Genomic DNA, 18155 nt, shown 5'->3' with positions numbered 1-18155 from the left:
CAGCACAATAGGCGAATACTGGTTATTATTGTTACTAGAAAAGGCAAACTTGACCTTGCCCGCTAGGGCTGTTTTGAGTTAGCTGGCTCTGGCTCTCCTTAAGTCACCCCAGCTCCTCCTACTGCCACACACACACACACACACGCACACACACACACGCACACACACAGCAGAGGAATCAGGAGCCGCCTTCTGCCTTTCTGCTCTTCATCCTGGCAGGCTTTTCCTGCTGGCCTTGTTTCTGATGGGCCAGTTACAGTGCAAAACTGTTCCAGACCTGACCCTTCATCCAGGTGCCAGTGGCCCCGCCAAGAATCAGCCTTGCCTTGTTACACCTCCATCAGCAGCACAACCCAATTGCAGCTTCATCACATTAGGAGGTGGCTTCACCACATTATGATTTTTCTCTGAGTTTGGGAGCAAAGGGGAGTTGGGGAGGCCAGGCAGGTTTCCACACAAAGTTGCCCAGGAAGGGCAGGTAGATGGGGCAGTGTCTGAGAAGCAGCATGGCCCCGTGGTCAGGTGCGGAGGCCCTGGAGCCAAACTGCCTGATTTGAATCCCACTCTGCCAACTTACTAGCTGGGCCTCCTTGGGCAGGTAGCTTAACCTTTCTGTGCTTCAGTTTCTTATCCGTTAAGTGAAAATGAGAATAACAATAACTGCCTCCCAACAATGTTAGGGAGTATTAAATGAGTCTTAATCCCCTTAAATATCTCACAATAGTGCCTGGCACAGAGTAAGCCCTCATGTTAGCTGTTCATCTTATTTTGTTGCTATTAGTAGTAGTAGTAATAGTAGTAATAGTGTGGTCTGCTTCCCAGGAGAAGGTGGCTAAATCTCGAGAAGATTTCTGGGCTTGTAGTACATCTTTGGTGTCCTGGGGTGGCTGTGTTCAATGCAATCATGAATGTGGAAACCTATGTTACACAACAGGTATTCAGTAAACAAGGGTGTCCATCCACCTCTCAAGTGGACATGCTCTTATATCACTGCGACCCAGCAAAATGGTGGAATGCGGTGGTTCAGAGAAGACTGAAGGTGGCCTCCCTGGGATTTAATCCCAGCTCCGCCATGTTATCTTTGCTTAACACTTCTGCACCTCTGTTTCCCCATCTGAAATATCTGGATTATGATGGCAGCTGTGTCGGGGAGTTGCTGTAGGCCTAAGTGAGTTGGCATAGGGCACTTAAAACAGAGCATGGCACACAGTTACCCGCTGGTGTTTGCTCTTGCTGCTGTCACTGTTCTGGGTGTGCTTAGCTCCTGCCTTCTCAACTTACATCATTAGCCCTGAGGGGAAAGGAACGAGGCCCTGGAGGACTCGAGTGTCCCCTGCAGCGTTGGCCATACAGGGCTCCTTAGGCCCTGCCCAGCAGATGGCCCAGCAGGCAGGACATCCTATCAGTAGAGGAGCGTGAGCCACAGCAGGCTCTAAGCTGCTCCAGGGATGAAGGTGGTTGACCAACCACAGGCCAGGGTGAACTTTTCACTGAAATGAGGAAAAATGCTTCCATGTCTGTCACACAATAAGGAACAAGCCCAGACCATGGACCCAGAAGCTAGTGTTAAAAGTCTCAACTGCTGCATACTAGCAGTCCAAGCTTGTGACCTCAGGCAAATCACTTACCCTCTCTGAGTCTCGGCCATTTCTTCTCTGTGAAATGGGAGTACTAATCACTGCCTTTACAGGACTGTCATGATGCCCAGGGGAAACTGGCTCTGAAGTCTTCAGATAGACCTGTGGGGCTGGCTGCAGGGTCCTTGCTGGATCCACCCCTCCTAACCCCTCTGGCCTCTTCTGCCCCAAACACTGTGCTGGCGGGGGGCTGTGCATTAGTCCATTTTCACGCCGCTGATAAAGACATACACAAGACTGGATAATTTACATAAAAAAAGAAAAAGGTTAAATGGACTCACAGTTCCACATGGCTGGGGAGGCCTCACAATCATGGCAAAAGGTGAAAGGCATGTCTTACCTGGAGGCAGACAAGAGAAGAGAGCTTGTGCAGGGAAACTCCCCTTTATAAAACCATCAGATCTCATGAGATTTATTCAATATCATGAGAATAGCATGGGAAAGACGCGTCCTCATGATTTAATTACCTCCCACCAGGTCCCTCCAACACACATGAATTGTAGGAGCTACAATTCAAGATGAGATTTGGGTGGGGACACAGCCAGACCATATCAGTTGGGCCTTGGGGGCTCAATTTCCTCCAGTGTGGCTTCCCTAGCAAAAGAGCAGGTGGGCAGGTGAGGAGGGAGGCAGCAGCCACTGGGGTTGCCCACTGACGGGATGTCAATATCTGCCTGTCAGTTCCAGTCCTCTGTGTGAGGATCCCAGGTGGAAGTTTTCAGACTTCAGTATTTCATATTTGATATCTTAATTAAGTTGCCCAGCTCTAGGTTTGAGGGGTTGATGGGAGCTGATAGAGCCCTTTCATTCTCAAGTAGTAGGGAATAGGAGAACGGGAGTGGAGGAAATACCAAGAAAGCTACACAGTGGTACCTTCAAGCCTGGGTATTTCTTCAGGAGTGTTTATGGAAGTGACACAGGCATCATCTCTGGAATCAGCAGAAGGCATGATACCTCAAAAAGGGTCTTAGAGTTCAGGGTGTGCATCCAGGCTTAACAAGGTCACAAGGTTCTAGAGTTCAGAGTGAGCAGGTCCAGGCAGGAGAGGATCAGCCACAATGTGGGGAGAGTACTTCCCCATCAGACCCTCCCCTAAGGTGGAAGGAGCAGTTAAAGTCTTCTACTAAAGAAACTCTTCCCCTAGGTTTCCTGGCTGAGCCTGGGCTACTACAACTAGGACCAAGGTATCGTCCCTTTCTTCTGGGATGCAGAAGTGCCCCCCAGTCCTTCACACTGCACTGTCCCTCCCCCCCTAAGCGGCAGGCCCCCTTCTCCTGCCTCCACTCCTCTTCCGCTTAGACCCCCTCTCCCTCAGTCTGCAGCAGCAAATGCTCTCCCTCCTGAGTCATGAGAAAGCCCTTTGGAGGTGAGGGTGGTGCTGGCCTCTCCAGGCAGGATCTTGTCTCTGACACAGCACAGCACCTGGTCCAGAAAGAAGGCTCAGAAAGTGTTGATGGGGATCCCTGCGAATCTCAAAGGTCACAGGAGGGCTGGAGCGAGCCTTGGAGTGGGCTGGCACAGGGTCAGGGCTGACCTCTCACCCCACCCTTCCCAGAGACGGAGGGAATACTTGTAGCAGGTATGAGGGAGGAGGGTAGCGGGTGTCCCTTTGTATAATTTCTGCTTCTTCACACTTTAACCTCTCTGCCTCTCTGTGTCTCCCTCTGCCTGTCCCTGTGTGTCCTCTCAACTCTGCTTGAGTCTCTCCCCCTCCTCCTCTTTCCCTCCACCTCTAAATGCCTCCCCTTTTCTCTGCTTTCAACTACCCCCCTTCTCATTCCCTTCATCTTCATACTCATTGTCTTTTTGTGTTTTTGTTTCCATATATCTGGATTTTCTCTCACCCGGTCTCTGACACATTCTCCATCTATACCTCTCCCTGATGCTCCATCCCTGAATCTCCCTCTCTCACCTTCCTTTCCACCCCAACCTATCCCCTGGTTCCCTTGTCTGGGTCTCCCTCCTCACATCTCTTCCTTCTCATTTCCTATACCCTATTCCTGTCACCTGCCTGCTCCTGCCCCTCTCTCCTCCCCTCTCCTCTGTCTCTTCATCTCTCTTCTTCTGTGTCTCTTCACCCCTGTCCCTTACTTTCCCTCTGCCCTATTCTCTCTGTGTCCCTGTGTGTGTTGGCCTCCCTCCCCCTCCCCCTTCACTCTGTTTCTCCCTCTGTCCCCTCCCCCTCACCCTGTCCTTCCACCCCACCACCCCTCACTCTTTGTGTCCACCTCCCTCCCCAGGATGATCCCAGCCTCCAACAAGGCCTTCGTGGTCAACAACCTGGTGTCTGGGACCGGCTACGACTTGTGTGTGCTGGCCATGTGGGATGACACAGCCACAACACTCACGGCCACCAACATCGTGGGCTGCGCCCAGTTCTTCACCAAGGCTGACTACCCGCAGTGCCAGTCCATGCACAGCCAGATACTGGGCGGCACCATGATCCTGGTCATCGGGGGCATCATCGTGGCCACGCTGCTGGTCTTCATCGTCATCCTCATGGTGCGCTACAAGGTCTGCAACCACGAGGCCCCCAGTAAGATGGCAGCGGCCGTCAGCAATGTGTACTCGCAGACCAACGGCGCCCAGCCACCGCCTCCAAGCAGCGCGCCTGCCGGGGCCCCGCCTCAGGGCCCGCCCAAGGTGGTGGTGCGCAACGAGCTCCTGGACTTCACCGCCAGCCTGGCCCGCGCTAGTGACTCCTCTTCCTCCAGCTCCCTGGGCAGTGGGGAGGCCGCGGGGCTGGGACGGGCCCCCTGGAGGCTCCCACCCTCCGCCCCGCGCCCCAAGCCCAGCCTTGACCGCCTGATGGGGGCCTTCGCCTCCCTGGACCTCAAGAGTCAGAGAAAGGAGGAGCTGCTGGACTCCAGGACTCCAGCCGGGAGAGGGGCTGGGACGTCAGCCAGGGGCCACCACTCGGACCGAGAGCCACTGCTGGGGCCGCCCGCGGCCCGGGCCAGGAGCCTGCTCCCCTTGCCCTTGGAGGGCAAGGCCAAACGCAGTCACTCCTTCGACATGGGGGACTTTGCGGCTGCGGCGGCGGGAGGGGTAGTGCCCGGCGGCTACAGTCCCCCTCGGAGGGTCTCGAACATCTGGACGAAGCGCAGCCTCTCTGTCAACGGCATGCTCTTGCCCTTCGAGGAGAGTGACCTGGTGGGGGCCCGAGGGACTTTTGGCAGCTCCGAGTGGGTGATGGAGAGCACGGTCTAGGTGGGGGTGGGCATGCTCCCTTTCCTGCGCGCAGGGTGGGAGAAGAAGGGGAAAGAATCTCACTGGCAAGTGTTTGTGGAGTTTCCATGGTGATGTTTACATCCAGGGACAGTTTCGTCTCCCTGTCAATGGCCTCGTGTCCCCCCCCCCCCAACCCCCAACACCCATATCACCTCCCCACCACCCGGCCGGGGTGTGCTCAGGGAATGCGGACTCGCTCAAATACCGGACTGAGCCCTGAGTGTTTGGAAAGGCGAGACTCCGCCTTTCTAATCACAAATGTAGCCTACAAGCAAGCGGCTTTGGATTGCTTATGGGTCTAGTGTTGTTTTTATTTCTTAATTTATTTTTTTCCATTTCCCAGACTCCTCCTCTTCATTCACACGGATAATCGAGAGTTAATCGTACATATGAATGCGTGTTCCCAGCAGCCCTGGTACTGGGTAATTGTTGCCAATTGACAAGAGGAGGGAATTATTCTGTTTCCACACTTGTTTGGGGAAAACTGTGGGGTTCCCTGCCCAGAGCTCTCATTACTCCCAACCACCCCCACACCCGACACTGGAAGGGGTGAGTGACTGACCCCTAATACCTGACCTAGTTTCCTTTGCTTCTCAAACATGACATGCCACACCTATCACAGAAGTTTGAACCAGAAGAGTAACTTCCTGGGTTCTTATGTGTGGGGAGGGAGGAGGGCTTCATGTTGTAGGGCACAAGGGATCTTAACTTCCGGAGTTGCTTTGGGCTTGTTGCCACTCTTTCTGGGAAGCTGACATGGAAAGTCCCCCTTGAGCATGTGGCAGGCCAGGAGGGCTTCTCTTAAGGAAAGCAGTGTGGGTGGCAGAAAGAGCAGTGGACTTGGAGTCCAAAGCTCATGTGTCCATAGTCACATGAAGAGCCTGCTGAGTAACTGGGGCAAGACCCTTTTATCTGTTGGTGCCTGAATTTGCCACTTTGCAAAAATACTGGGATTGTATTAGGTCTCCAGTCCCTTTCCAGTTCTATGGGCCTATTAATTCTTCATGACTCTAGATGTTAGGCCTTTTCGCTTAGTGATACGAGAAGCACAAGCTGGTTACAGCAGTCCCCGTCCTTTTTACTGGGCACAGAGAATTCTAGAAGCCTTGGAGGGGGGAAGTTGAATCTTTTTAGAATAATAGGCTTTTGAAGCTTGGGGAGGTCTTTGCAATCATCCCATCTTTAACCCTCCCTCTCCCTTCCACAGAGCATAAGGGAATTGCCCAAGGTCACACAGTGAGTTCATGACCAGGTCAGGGCAGGAGCCAAGGCCACCTGCCTCCTGGCAGTGGTGTTTGGGATCCATGACCCTGTTTTCACCCTGCCTAGGGCATTTCTGTGTCCAAAGGCTGCCCCATGTTTGTTCTTTAAGAAAGTGGCTCAAGGTGGGATGAGGGGATGCCTGCTCTTGGTTTCTTGAGGAGGGTCCATCCTTGGAAATTACAGGGTGGAATGGGAGGGGTGCATAGGCTCCTTTCCATCTAGGGATAACCCCTCCCTGCCAGACAGTGGCAAGAGAAGGGGAAGAGGAGATGTGCCCCCAGAGAACCTGCTGTAGACAGATTGGAATGACCTTCCCCTGCATCCCTGTCCGGTGTCTACTCATCAGCAACTCACTACCTCTCCCTCAGTCTCTCCAACTCATTCTTTCCTCTCCCAACTCCTTCCATAGACCTCTATTTTCTCTCTTTTGTTCTTCCTTCTTCCACTTGCCATCCACACAGCCCACAACGCATACAGGCAAGACCATTCTGGGCCAAAAAGTTCCAATGGCCTCAGACCTGGAGCTGAGCTGCTGGCCCCCAACCCCACTCTGGAACACACAAGGAGGGATTGCAACCGTCTATGCAGAATTACCTTTGGCTCTAGTTCCAGAGTCTCCAAATCCCAGGCCTTCCTCCTTCCTCACTTCTCCCTCCCCTCTCTTCTCTTCATTCTTCTTCTTCTTCTTCTTCTTCTTTTTTTTTTTTTTTTTCCTGTTATTCTCTGCCTTACCCAGTCCCTTTCTGGTCCTGACAAGGTCATTAACAGACCAGGCCAGTTCCTCCTGAGACCTCAAGTTATAACAATTTTCCAGGCCAGTCCCAGGGCTGGAGCACATCCCTTCTATGGTCACAGAAGCACCCACAGAATTGGGTAACTTGAAAGGAAGTCTCTTCCACCCTTTCTCTTTTCCCTTCCTGTTTTTTCCTCTTCTCTTTTATCCCTCCTCATCTTTCTCATTCATCCTTTCAAACTATAGCCATTGTGGAAGTGGTCTCAAATACCAGCTTTCTTTTTTGCCTTTGGATTCAGACACACAGAGGGAAGGTGGTGAACAGCGGAAGGAACCAACTCACTGTCTATTCTCATCAGCGGCTCCGAGTTCTGTCGTGACATGATATGTACTTGCTCTTGTGTTTGTCATGTTTCTGACTTGGAGTTTTGGAAAGCAGCATCCCTGTGGTCAGAATATAAATGCCAATCTTCTCCTTTGCTAAAAAAAATGTACAGTAAAATGTACAGTTTTAAAAACAACCACTAACCACACTCCTTGGGCGGGAGAAAAAAAAGAACATTCTTATGTCTGTGAATGTCTGTTGTTCATTTCTCTGGAAACTCTGGGGTTTTCTAAAGATGGCTTTGAAGTGGCATTTTCTCTTGCACCTGTGTTTGTTACTGCCTGGTGGGAGCCTGCTTCTTGCCAAGTTCATGTATATGGTGGGGGAATCTTCTGAAATAATAGAGAATGGGATCATCCTCCCAGGGTAAAGAAAGGTAGAGAAATCTGAAGTGAAGCTTCAGGCTAAGAAAAGAACAGTCCATCCCCAGCTGTCCCGACTGTCCTACCTGACATCTCCATTCTCTGATATGCCAGCCCTACCTACTTTTTCCTGGACTGTGGTCACCACAGCGCCTGACAACTAGGGGCATGTGGGTATCTTCTACCCATTTTGGTTGAGCCCTGGATACTATTTTTTTCAAAAGGGTCTTTTACTGGGAAACCGTGGGAGAACAAACCAAAACCCAAACCCAAGATATAGAAACAAACGTGCTTCTGGAACACAGCTTCCCAACCTTGTCTTTTCTAGTATCTAGATCAGTAATGTCCAATAGAATAAAATGTGAGCCACACTGTAATTTTAAATTTTCTAGTAGCCATGTTGAATCAAACATAAAGAAACAGGTGGAATTAACTTTAATCTTATATTTTAACTCAATATATCCAAAATATTATTGTAACATGTAATCACTCAAATTATTAGTAAGTTATTTTATAGTATTTTTTGGTACAAAGTTTTAGAAATCTGGTTTGTATTTTACATGTATGGCATATATCAATTCAGATGAGCCCTCTTTAAAGTATTTTACATGTATGGCACATATCAATTCAGACTAGCCCTCTTTAAAGTACCTGAGAGCCATATGTGGCTAGTACTGGCCACTGTACTGGACAGTGTGACTCTAGACATACAATTGACTTGAAAGCACAGCTTAGAAGAGGAAGGAAACTGACACTTGTTGAGTACCTACAGCTTCCAGATACTGTGCTTGTTGCTTCACATAAGTTTCTCACTGAATCATCACTAAAGCCTTTTTAGGTAGATAGCATTATGCCCATATTATAGATGAAGGGACGGAAGCTCAGAGGGGTTAAGTAACTTGCCCAAGGTCACACAGTTAAGTCTGGCTGCAAAGCCTTAGTTCTTCCCATGACATTACACTGCCGCCCCTATCCTTTCTTCTTCCCATCAATCTGTTAATAGATTGTATTTTATATTGACTGAATGATTCACGTTTGTAGCCTAATCGGGAAATCCTTGATTAGCCTAAGATCTGCTAGAATCCTCAGAATGTTAACTCCAGGCAAGAGCACCTTGGTGAATCGGTTCCTTCTGACCATACACCGGCCTTTCTGGCCCTCCTTGCCTTAAAACACGTTCCCTCCCCAAGCCAGGAAAATTCCTCAGGATTCAGACTGCACTCCCCACCCCACCCTGTGGTCACCCCTTCTCCCCTCTTGGTGACCTCTAGGAGGTCACTTGTTGAATGAACCTTCCATCTCCAGTCTTGTCTGGGCTCCTCTACCCCAGGAGCCTATAACTTCTTCCCCCTAAGATAAAAAGCCTGACATCAGCTTGCTCCAGAGGCAAAACCCATCTTCTTGCCTCTTTCTATTTTAATACTCTGTCCCTATCAGGGATGATACCTACCCAGATCCTCTTTCCTGATATACAGAAGCCTCCAGCTCTTCGATCTTTTGCAGAAGTGAGATAGCTGATACAATATTTGCCTAGTTGATTATTAGGCTTTCTGGAAAAACAGTTCGAGCCCTTTCCCCACGTTCTTGATAATGACATATCCCTCAGGTTTCCCTCAAGAGAATTTTTTATTTTTTCATCGTTACAGTGTTGAAATTCCAAAAGACCTTAGGAACACTTTTTTGTTAAGGGATATAATTGTCAGCCAGGTTAGGCAACAGTCACTGTCTCAGGTTTCCCCCTTCTCAAAGGCAAATTAACTTTTCTTTAAAAGTCTGTGAGTCTTGATTTTTCGTAAGTACAGCCTGAGTACTTCAGTGTCTTCTGTTCTCAATGTGCCTGCAGTGAAGGTCTCAGGGCTTCAGCAAGCTGGGTGGGGCTTCCTCTGTTCTTGCAACCATTGGGATTTCTGCAAACTGCTGCCAGAAAAATAGACATACTTGTTCAAAAGAAGAGACTATTGGCAGGCAGCACTCAAAATCTGAATGCACAGTTTTAAAGATTCCACCTAGAGTATCAAAACCAGCCTTTCCATGTGACGCAGTTGGCAGCAAGAAACATTTGTTGTGACAAGAAGGCTTCTCACAGGTAAATACCTGAGGTTTCCACCTTTGCATGATAGAATCAGGCCCATCCAGGTTACTCCCCCAATATCTAAAAGGAACACTGTCACTTTCACAGTTTAAAAATATCTATTTGTGCTTTCAGCCCTTAAACCAAAGGTTGTAGCTTCCATCATCTCAGTTAAGGTTCTGTACCTCACAGTCAGTCAGTGTTTACAAGGCTTATGGTTTCCCTTCCCCAAAGCTTCTATTGGAGGGAAACTGGCATGTTTTCCCCAGACCAAAGAGAGGAGCTAGCTTTTACCTTTAAGGCTACCCTGCGACCCCTATCATAGCTATTTAGGAACTTCTGACAGGTTCAATGATCTTTCCCCATGTTCTCATTTTGTATAACGTGTGGCATCTTTCTTTTGCTCACCTATTCCGAGGAATTAGGCCCAGATTACAGGCTCTTCCTTGGTTATTTTCCTGCTATTGTTGGGATAATTGATCTTCTGGTCCCTTTAGCCAACAGCTGAATGTGCTCCTGGCGATTGGAGCCAGAATTCTCCTCCACCATCTCATGCTGGAATCTGTCTGGGATTGGAGCAAGGAAGATCTCATGATCTAGTCCTTTCCAAGACATCAACAGTCACACGCTCGGTTTCCTACTGCTGAGACAGTGGAACTGGAATTTCACCCATCTTCATGGGATCCCCAAACCCATCTGGCCCACAGTCAGTCAGCCCACTGACCAACCTCCCACAGCCCCAGCCCATCCGTCCAGGCTATCCATCTGGTTAGTTGGTGATGAGCACACCCCCTCTTCTCCTGCACCTCCTCTGTAACATGTGTTCAGCGGTGCTCCCTAGCACACCCCACAGCAGCACTAACATTCATATACTTTGCAAGGATGAGTTTTCTTTCCCTTGAATCTCCTAGGCTACATCCAAGATACCCTGTTTTCCAAACCATGGAGACCTCTGTTAGCTGACCTATCTGACATTGTTTCCACTTTGCTGTGAAGTAAAACCTCAGGGCCCTACATCTGTGCCCTCTGTCGGATGGCAAAATCCGTTTGTGCTCATTCAGCATGCTCTTGCTGACCTGCTGTGTGCCTAGCACTGTGCATGGTATCAAGAGAGATAAAAGTCAAAGTAAAAGACACTATGCATGCCTTTGAGGGCCTTACACATTACCCTGAAGGACAGGGACATAAACTGATGCTTTAGATCTCTGGTTATCAAAGATTGGTCTGTTTTCACTAATTTCAAGATAACTTATAAATCTGGCAAAACTACTATCCAAGAAAAGATGAACAGATAGATTGGCCAAAGGCCATGCAATATAAGATGGCCCCTGTGCTTGGAAGAATTCACCAGATTTTAAGTTCCAAAATCTTGAGTCACTTTACAGAAGAGGAAATTAAGACCTGGTATGGAAAAGTGACTGGCTTTGGATCTAACAGGGGCACATTAAGGACTCGGGTCCTGTGCCTGGACAAGCAGGGGTTGAAGGAAGCATCTCTGGCTGTCCTAGGAGCTTGAGAGGGGGTGTGGTGGAGGGAACAAAGCAGGCCTGGAAGAAGGGTAGTTGCAGAGAACTAGAGGGTCCTGAGTAACCCAAGGCAGGTGCAGTTGCTCTTGAGGGAAAGGGGCTGTTTAGTTTGGGGGATCTGGGTTGAGAGCCTGTTTCTTGGCCACAGTTTCCTTTTTGGTAAGATATCAATGGTAAGTATCGACTTCAGTAAGTATGCTTCTGTAGTACTATGTACTTATACAGATCACATATTGGATTGGAAAAGGCAGCATAATAGTCATTAGTATTAATGATATGCATCATTTAAATTAATATAAATTATAGCATATTCATGATAATATTACATATGTTAAGCTCATAGACTCTCAAAGCTGGCAAAAGCTATCAGAGGTCGTCTACTCCAGCCTCCCTCAATGGGTATTAGGATCCCCTGTTCAATATCTATTCAAGCTCTTATTAATCTTATTACAAGCAAAATTATGCATGATGAATTTCAGGATTTACCCAAGGCAGGGAGTAGCTCTCTATACTCTAATGGGACCATGGCTCCATATTCCTGGTGGGCCCTTGTGAATCCATCATTCTTGACTTCATGGGAAATCCAGAGCCCAGACATCAAGCAACTCCCAAAGACTGCTATGATCAAAATAGTGTTAAAAAAACAGGTACAGAGCCGGGGTCCCAGCTGGGAAAATCTCAAGAGGTTCGGTATTCCCTTGCCAAATCAGTACTGGTCTCCGTGATTTAGAGCAAAGAAAGGAGGCAGGGAAGGGGCAGAGAGTACATGGTAACCTCTGTAGCCCCTGATGCCCTGAATGTTCTGACGTACACAACAGTCCCCATAATAGGTGGAAGCACCTGGAAAATTCTAGACTTCACTTCTGGGCTGAGGATAGCCATCCTGCCCCTCACTGATTGGTTCCCTAATCCTTCTCACCCTTCATCTTTGTTCCAGGATTGGCCCAACAGCCAAAATCTAACATTCAGTACTCTGTAATGACACAAATGCTGCCACCAAAAACCTCCCACTGTTCCCTTCTAGGATGGGAAGACTGCCAGGTGCCAGGAAAATCACTCAGTGAGAGCCTGACTCTGATCAGAGGGCTGAGAGTGAGCCAGAGGCTCTCCACTTGAGAAGGGAGGTGAGCTCTTCCCAAGGGGTGGGGGGATGGTAGCCCATTGACCAGCCCTTTCTGCCTCCCTTTAATACCTGGGCCCCCTCTAGTCCAAAGGCCATCCATTTGCTTGAGGTAGGGAGATTAAAATTCGTTCCCAATTTGGTCTTCTTGAATCAACACACTGATCCTAATGTGAGTGAAAAAAAAAAATGTTAGAGAAATGGTTTCATCCTAAGGTCAGAGAGGGTTGGTTGAAGTGTGCATGGCTGGACATATTCCTTGGGTAGGGCTGATGCTTCACAGTTTGTTTGGGGAGAGCTGGGGTGTGCCAGGACATATAATTGCAGATGGGGTGACTCACATACATGAAGAGGTTGGATTCTGTGTTTAAGGTAAATAGAGAAGACTGTGGGTCACTCCAGAGGTCTGGAAGCAGGCAGGGAGGACCTCAACAGTGAAAAAGTGCAGAAGCCCAATCCTTCATTGGTCTCCGTGCTTTTAAGAGTCCTGGTGAGGTTCCTTCTTCTAAGGAATCATGCAAACTGCTCTGGGCTAGCTCAGCTTTGATTTGCGAGGGAAGCAGAGGCATGGAATTGTCTTGGGGCTTTTTTCTTGAGGCTCAAGGTCTTCCATCCTTTCTTAGGTTACAGAAAATGAGAGTTTGTGCCAGACATGAGAAAACTAGAGAAAGGGTGCCACCTGTGCTTTCTACCCCAAACCAAAGATGAAGGGGCTCAGATAAGAGTGCCTGACTCCAGGGGTGAACAGCTGCCTGCATTCAGCTTTGTCTGCAGAATGGTAGAAAAGAAACAAAACTGGAGACATTTATATGTAGAGGTATACAAAGTCAGCAGCACAGTCAAAAGGATTCTATAGCATCACAACATTCCAAACATTTCTTTAGCATGGATGATCGTTTCTTCCATTCTTTATCAAAAGCCTGATTTCTTCATGTTACAAATGTTTCCAAACTGAGTATCAAAGTCATTTATTTGGCTTAGTTTTTATAGAGCTTGTGGGACAGAAGTAGGTCTCAAACTTTAAATCTTCTGACCCCAGAACTGAAGTTCCCTTCACACCACATCCCCGCACTCAGGCATTACAGTGATGGCTGGCTGCCACAGCAGGAAAGAGGGCAAAACATGAGGCTGAGAAGGCAGCCCAGAGCTAGGAAAGACAATGTCCATGCAAGTGGGAGGAGAGTCAGGCCTGGGAGAGGCAGACAAAGGGCACCAGACCATGGAGAGTTGAGAGGAGGCTGAAGAGAGGAGCTCTGCCAGAATTCTCCATGGACAGGAGGGTCTCTCAGCTCCCCAGTGCCAATCTAGCTGGGACAGGCATCAGAGATTATTGTCCATTGTGACCTGAGCAGGAAAGATGGAGTAAGAGGGATCTAGGAAAGGATAAGTAGGAAAGAGTGGGGCGTGGCAGAATCAGAAGAGTCTGGTTGCGGGGACACAGCTGTCCAGGTCCAGGCTATGGGCCCGCCTACCCACTGTCCACGTCTAAAGGTAGGGGAAGGAGCAGCATGCTGGGTAGGGCTCTACCTGGAGTGACCCTCTACCTAGTGAAACCAGGAGGCAAGTAGGGACCAACTAGGAGTCATGGTCATTTTCAAGATTTGTATTTGTCCTGTCTGCTTTGAGGCTCCAGTTCCTTCCTGTATGAAGGCAAAGACTTCCATCCCTCATGTAAGAATAGAGGCACACTGGGAAATCTTGAGGCCTGGTGAAGGAAGAAAGGACTGGCTTCTCCATGAATACTGGAGGTCTCATGGCACAGTCCCACTCATTAGATCCACTTGTCTCTTCCAGGGAATGGCTTGGAGACTAAATGGGTGGAGAATGGCTGAGGGTAATGAGCCCCAGCCCTTCTAGATTGTTCCAGAGTGTTCATCGTATTGTTAACCAGTCATATCAAGTCTCTTTGGGAGGAAGGGTGTTGTACAGAAGGGTGGGACTCTTTCAGAAAATACCATGGTATCTAGATTGGCCTTGAACCAGCTAGAGAAGGGAGAAATAATGAGCACAGGACTCAGGATTCTTTCCCCTTTTGGTTGTGATGCAGCATGAACAGGAAAGCTCTCAGCAGAATAGAAAGGACTATTCAAACAGGGAAAAGGAAACTCATGTTATTTACCAAACACTGTGGTAAGCATCCCATATTTCTCATGTGTGTTATTCCTCATGAGCCTCACCCATCCTTCTGACATAGGGGTTGGATCATTCATTTTACAGCTGAGAAAACTGAGACATGCAGAAATTAAGCAGCCTGCTGAAAGTCATACAACTAGTTAGGGGAAGAGCTGGATAACTGCTTAATAACTAGAGTTACTCCTAAGTTACCTAAGGAACAGCAAGGGGCATTAGAATTTCAGTGAATTTTCTGGAAGGAATCGTAACATGTGAGCAATGAGGTTAAAAAAGTGAGCCTAAAATTAAAAAGTAGAAGCCATGAAGATATGCACTGGGCAAATAATATTCTCTGTGCCTGTCCTAGTGCCTCATATGGTAAGAAATAAAAGGTTGCTCTTAGGGTCCTTAAAATTTGTCATCTCAAACTAAGCACTAAATAATTCCCAGATTACTGCTGCCTTTTCTAAAATGTAGCGGTTGGATGGAGAGGGGAGGAGTAAGGTGGCAGGCCCTAACTACAACTGCACAGAATAGGGGAGGTGGCTCTCTCCCCAAGGAAGGCAAGGGCACCCCATGTCCATTCCTTCAAGAGCTGAGTATTTTTCCTGGTTTAAATATCCTCAAATGTAAAATGGTTCTGGTATCTACCTCAAAAGAGTATTGTGTTTGTAAATTAAATAGCCCTATACAGTTATACAAATAACAAATAACCTGTAGGATTTGAGAAGTCACCAATTCATGATGATTAATGTAATGGATCACCGATAAAACTGTTAAAATTACAAGATATTAATGGCCATTACACGGATATTAGGTCTGGAATCTCAGAGCTGAAAAATACCAGAAATCTCCAAATAAGCCTTCCTCAGCTCATCAATATCCCTGCCAGGTGGTGTTATTCTGATTACAAATTATTCCTTAGTTTTAATTCATAAATCCTCTAAGGAAGAGAAAACATGATATTCTCATGCCTTGTGCTTCAAGGAGCTCAGTACTTGATTGTGGCTCCAGGTTTGTACATATTCCACCGTTCCTGCTCCTTAAAAGACCCCACAGCCATAACAGAAAACTGCCAGTATCTGCTGTGGTCACTACTGAAGTAGAAACACAGCCAACCAGGGTCCTTGCTGGGAAATATTCGGGAAATCATAGGAGTACGTTGTTCTCTTGCCAAATCAAGTCGGGTCTCCATGACACAGAGTGGAAGGAAAAAGGGGAAAGGCCACAGGGACACTGGCCAACTGTGAGGCCCCAGTAAATGAACGTTGCATTCTGCTATGAATTTCACTACCAGTTGTGCAGTCCAGGACAGTTGGCTACCACCTGCCAGACGCACAGCATATGCCAATGATGGGGCACTCTCTTCACATTCTAAGCAGGATACCAGGACACCACCACCCTGCCACTAGTAATTTGTTCCCTAAGAAGTCTCCATTTACCTTCATTCAAGGACTGGAAGACCAAAGTTATAAAAATAGTAACCAGTAAAATTCCAGGACCTCAATACTAATCACTATTTACTCCCATCCACATCCTCCCACTTGACCTGACATTCAGGTGGATATATTTGTTCCTTTAGTTCTTGCCCTAATACAAGGTAAATGCTCAGAGTAAACTGCCAGGTATCCACTAAACCAACCGGTATCAGGTCCCTGCCTAAGACAATGAGGGCATCCTTCAAAGGGGGAGGTGGGAGGGCCAAGGACATCCCTTATAACAGCCCTCCCCATTGTCCATCTCCCTCTAGCACAAACACCAATTGAGCTGGTTTGGGGGAAAGAATAAAATATCAAAGTCTTCTGAATCAGCACACCATTCAGCCCAAACAAAAAAGAATGACATAGAGCCTTTATTAAACTGGTTCTGAGGTATGTGGGACTAGCCTGGCTGGTTGACCAGGCTTCTTGAGCCCCACAGGCCTCTTCAACAGAAAGGGAGTTTTGATCAACAAGACCATGTACAAAAGGGGGATAATATACCCATGTGGGGAGCCAAGTTTCCATGTTGATGGTAAATGGAAAAACTTTTGAGTCAGAGCTGAGCTCTGGGACAAAAAGGGAAAAGAGGAGGGATGAAGGGAAGGGGCCCAGTTCTTCTTGACTGATTCTAAAGCTCATAGTGGGATTCCATCTCACAGCTAGCCCTCTATACTAAGGAACCATACGAATCTTAAACCCCCAGGGAACCTAGACCTGGGAAGTCTGAACTTGCTATTTGAGGGTCAAGTCTACTCCCTGGAGGTAGAGTACTGGATATTTTGATGGGGACAAGGAGGGTGCAAGTGTAGAGAACCAACGTCTCAAGTCCTACTGACTGATACTAGTCCAAATAGATCAAGCTCAGCAAAGGCTGGTAAGCCTGGGTAAGGTTCCACAGGGATGGATCTTCCTAAGGGCGGGGCAGCGGGAGGCGCTTTCCAGTTCCTAGAAAAATGGCGGTGCGTGCAGACTGCCTCCCTCCTCTTCATTGTAGCTTGATCCCGGGCAGTGACCGTTCCTATAAAAGAAAAAAAAAAAAATCAGAAGAAACTTGATACATACGAAGACAAAACACAGCAGAGAAACAAGACAAAGTTAAAATCACAAAATGTAATTGGCAGCACATCTGTTTTCAAAAGATATTTACATAATTACGCCCATTCTCACAAGAATTCTGGATTAGGGCATTATGACTGTGTCACTTTCCAGTTGAGCGGACATGCCCACAAAGGGTAAGGTGTCTTTCCCATGAGCACACGGCTTAGATGGAAAACTTGGGACTTGGCAAGGGGACCTTCTGACCCCAGATCTGGGTTCCACCCGCCCCAACCCTTCACCAGTCACCATAGGGAGGGAAGGGAGAAATGGGAGCGAGGCGGCAGCGAGCCCAGGAGGAAAATACCCACACAGAAAGAGTCAGGCCTGGGAGGGGCCAGTCTGGGGCACAAATGCTGGAGGTTTCATAGATGGGCTGGCGCTGGCGAAGGCAGGTCTGTCAGTGACGCACTTGTCTTGTGGGTCCTGGGCTCTTTCATGGCACGCAGGGCACTCTCCTTCCTGGGATGGGAGAATGGAATTCTTCTTCCATGAGAGAGAAAATACGGAGGTGAAGAAGAGCAGAATGGGCAAGTACCAGACTGCAGCTGCAGCCAAGCCAGGGAAGAGGCTCACAAGGGTCCTCGGCGGCTCCCGCAGGACATTCCCTCCCCAGCCGGTTGGGAAGCTCCACACCTAGGCGAGGACGGGCAGCAGCGGCCCGGGGCAGGCTTCCGTGGAAACTTCCAAAACCACCTTGCCAGGTAAGTGAAAATGCGCTCCGTTCTCTATCCACATCCTGGGCCAAGGAGGTTCTTCTTCATTCTTTCAGCAGTGCTGATCTTCTTGGGGAGCACCCCTAAATCAGCCTGTCAAGGAGGAAGTCAGGCTACAGGCATCTTGCCCGAACAGATGAAGGCCGTGAAATAACTGCCAACTGTCTTCTGCTCGGGCAGTTATACCGTTAGCCACGCCCATTACCCCACCTTCCCGGCAGGCCTCCTCCAATCAGAGGCTGTGCCCCACCCAGGGAGGAGCCTTGGGCTTTCCAGAAAGTTCCACAGCCTCTGATTGGTCCCAGACCAGCCTTCCTGGGCAGGGGTGGGGGCAGGGAACTCTTGGAGTACATGCAGTATGCAGAGGGCGGGCTTGGTGGAAAGTCGTTGATGATGAGCACTGCCTGTTGGGGCTATGGGAGA

At 48.5% G+C, this 18155-nt stretch overlaps 1 protein-coding gene and 1 long non-coding RNA gene across 2 annotated transcripts in view; one reads left to right on the top strand and one right to left on the bottom strand.

Annotated features, from left to right (window-relative positions):
* The window catches only part of LRFN2 (leucine rich repeat and fibronectin type III domain containing 2), a 194367-nt gene extending 189206 nt beyond the window's left edge, over positions 1-5161 (top strand). Inside the window, exon 3 of the mRNA XM_050787606.1 lies at positions 3878-5161. Coding sequence (XP_050643563.1) covers positions 3878-4847 — 970 coding nt within the window. The 3' untranslated portion in view covers positions 4848-5161. The remainder of the gene's footprint in view (positions 1-3877) is intronic.
* An 11113-nt stretch (positions 5162-16274) lies between these two features.
* Positions 16275-17424, bottom strand: LOC126952839 (uncharacterized). Its single transcript, XR_007725035.1, has 2 exons — positions 17328-17424; positions 16275-16939 (listed from the first exon to the last, which is right to left on the bottom strand). It is a non-coding gene; the product is annotated as an uncharacterized LOC126952839 (long non-coding RNA).
* Between the last annotated feature and the right edge of the window lie 731 nt (positions 17425-18155).

The sequence above is a fragment of the Macaca thibetana genome, chromosome 4 (assembly GCF_024542745.1).
Source record: "Macaca thibetana thibetana isolate TM-01 chromosome 4, ASM2454274v1, whole genome shotgun sequence".
NCBI lineage: Eukaryota > Metazoa > Chordata > Mammalia > Primates > Cercopithecidae > Macaca > Macaca thibetana.
The sequence above is the reverse complement of the archived record's forward strand: the minus strand, read 5'-3'. Positions and strand labels throughout refer to the sequence as shown.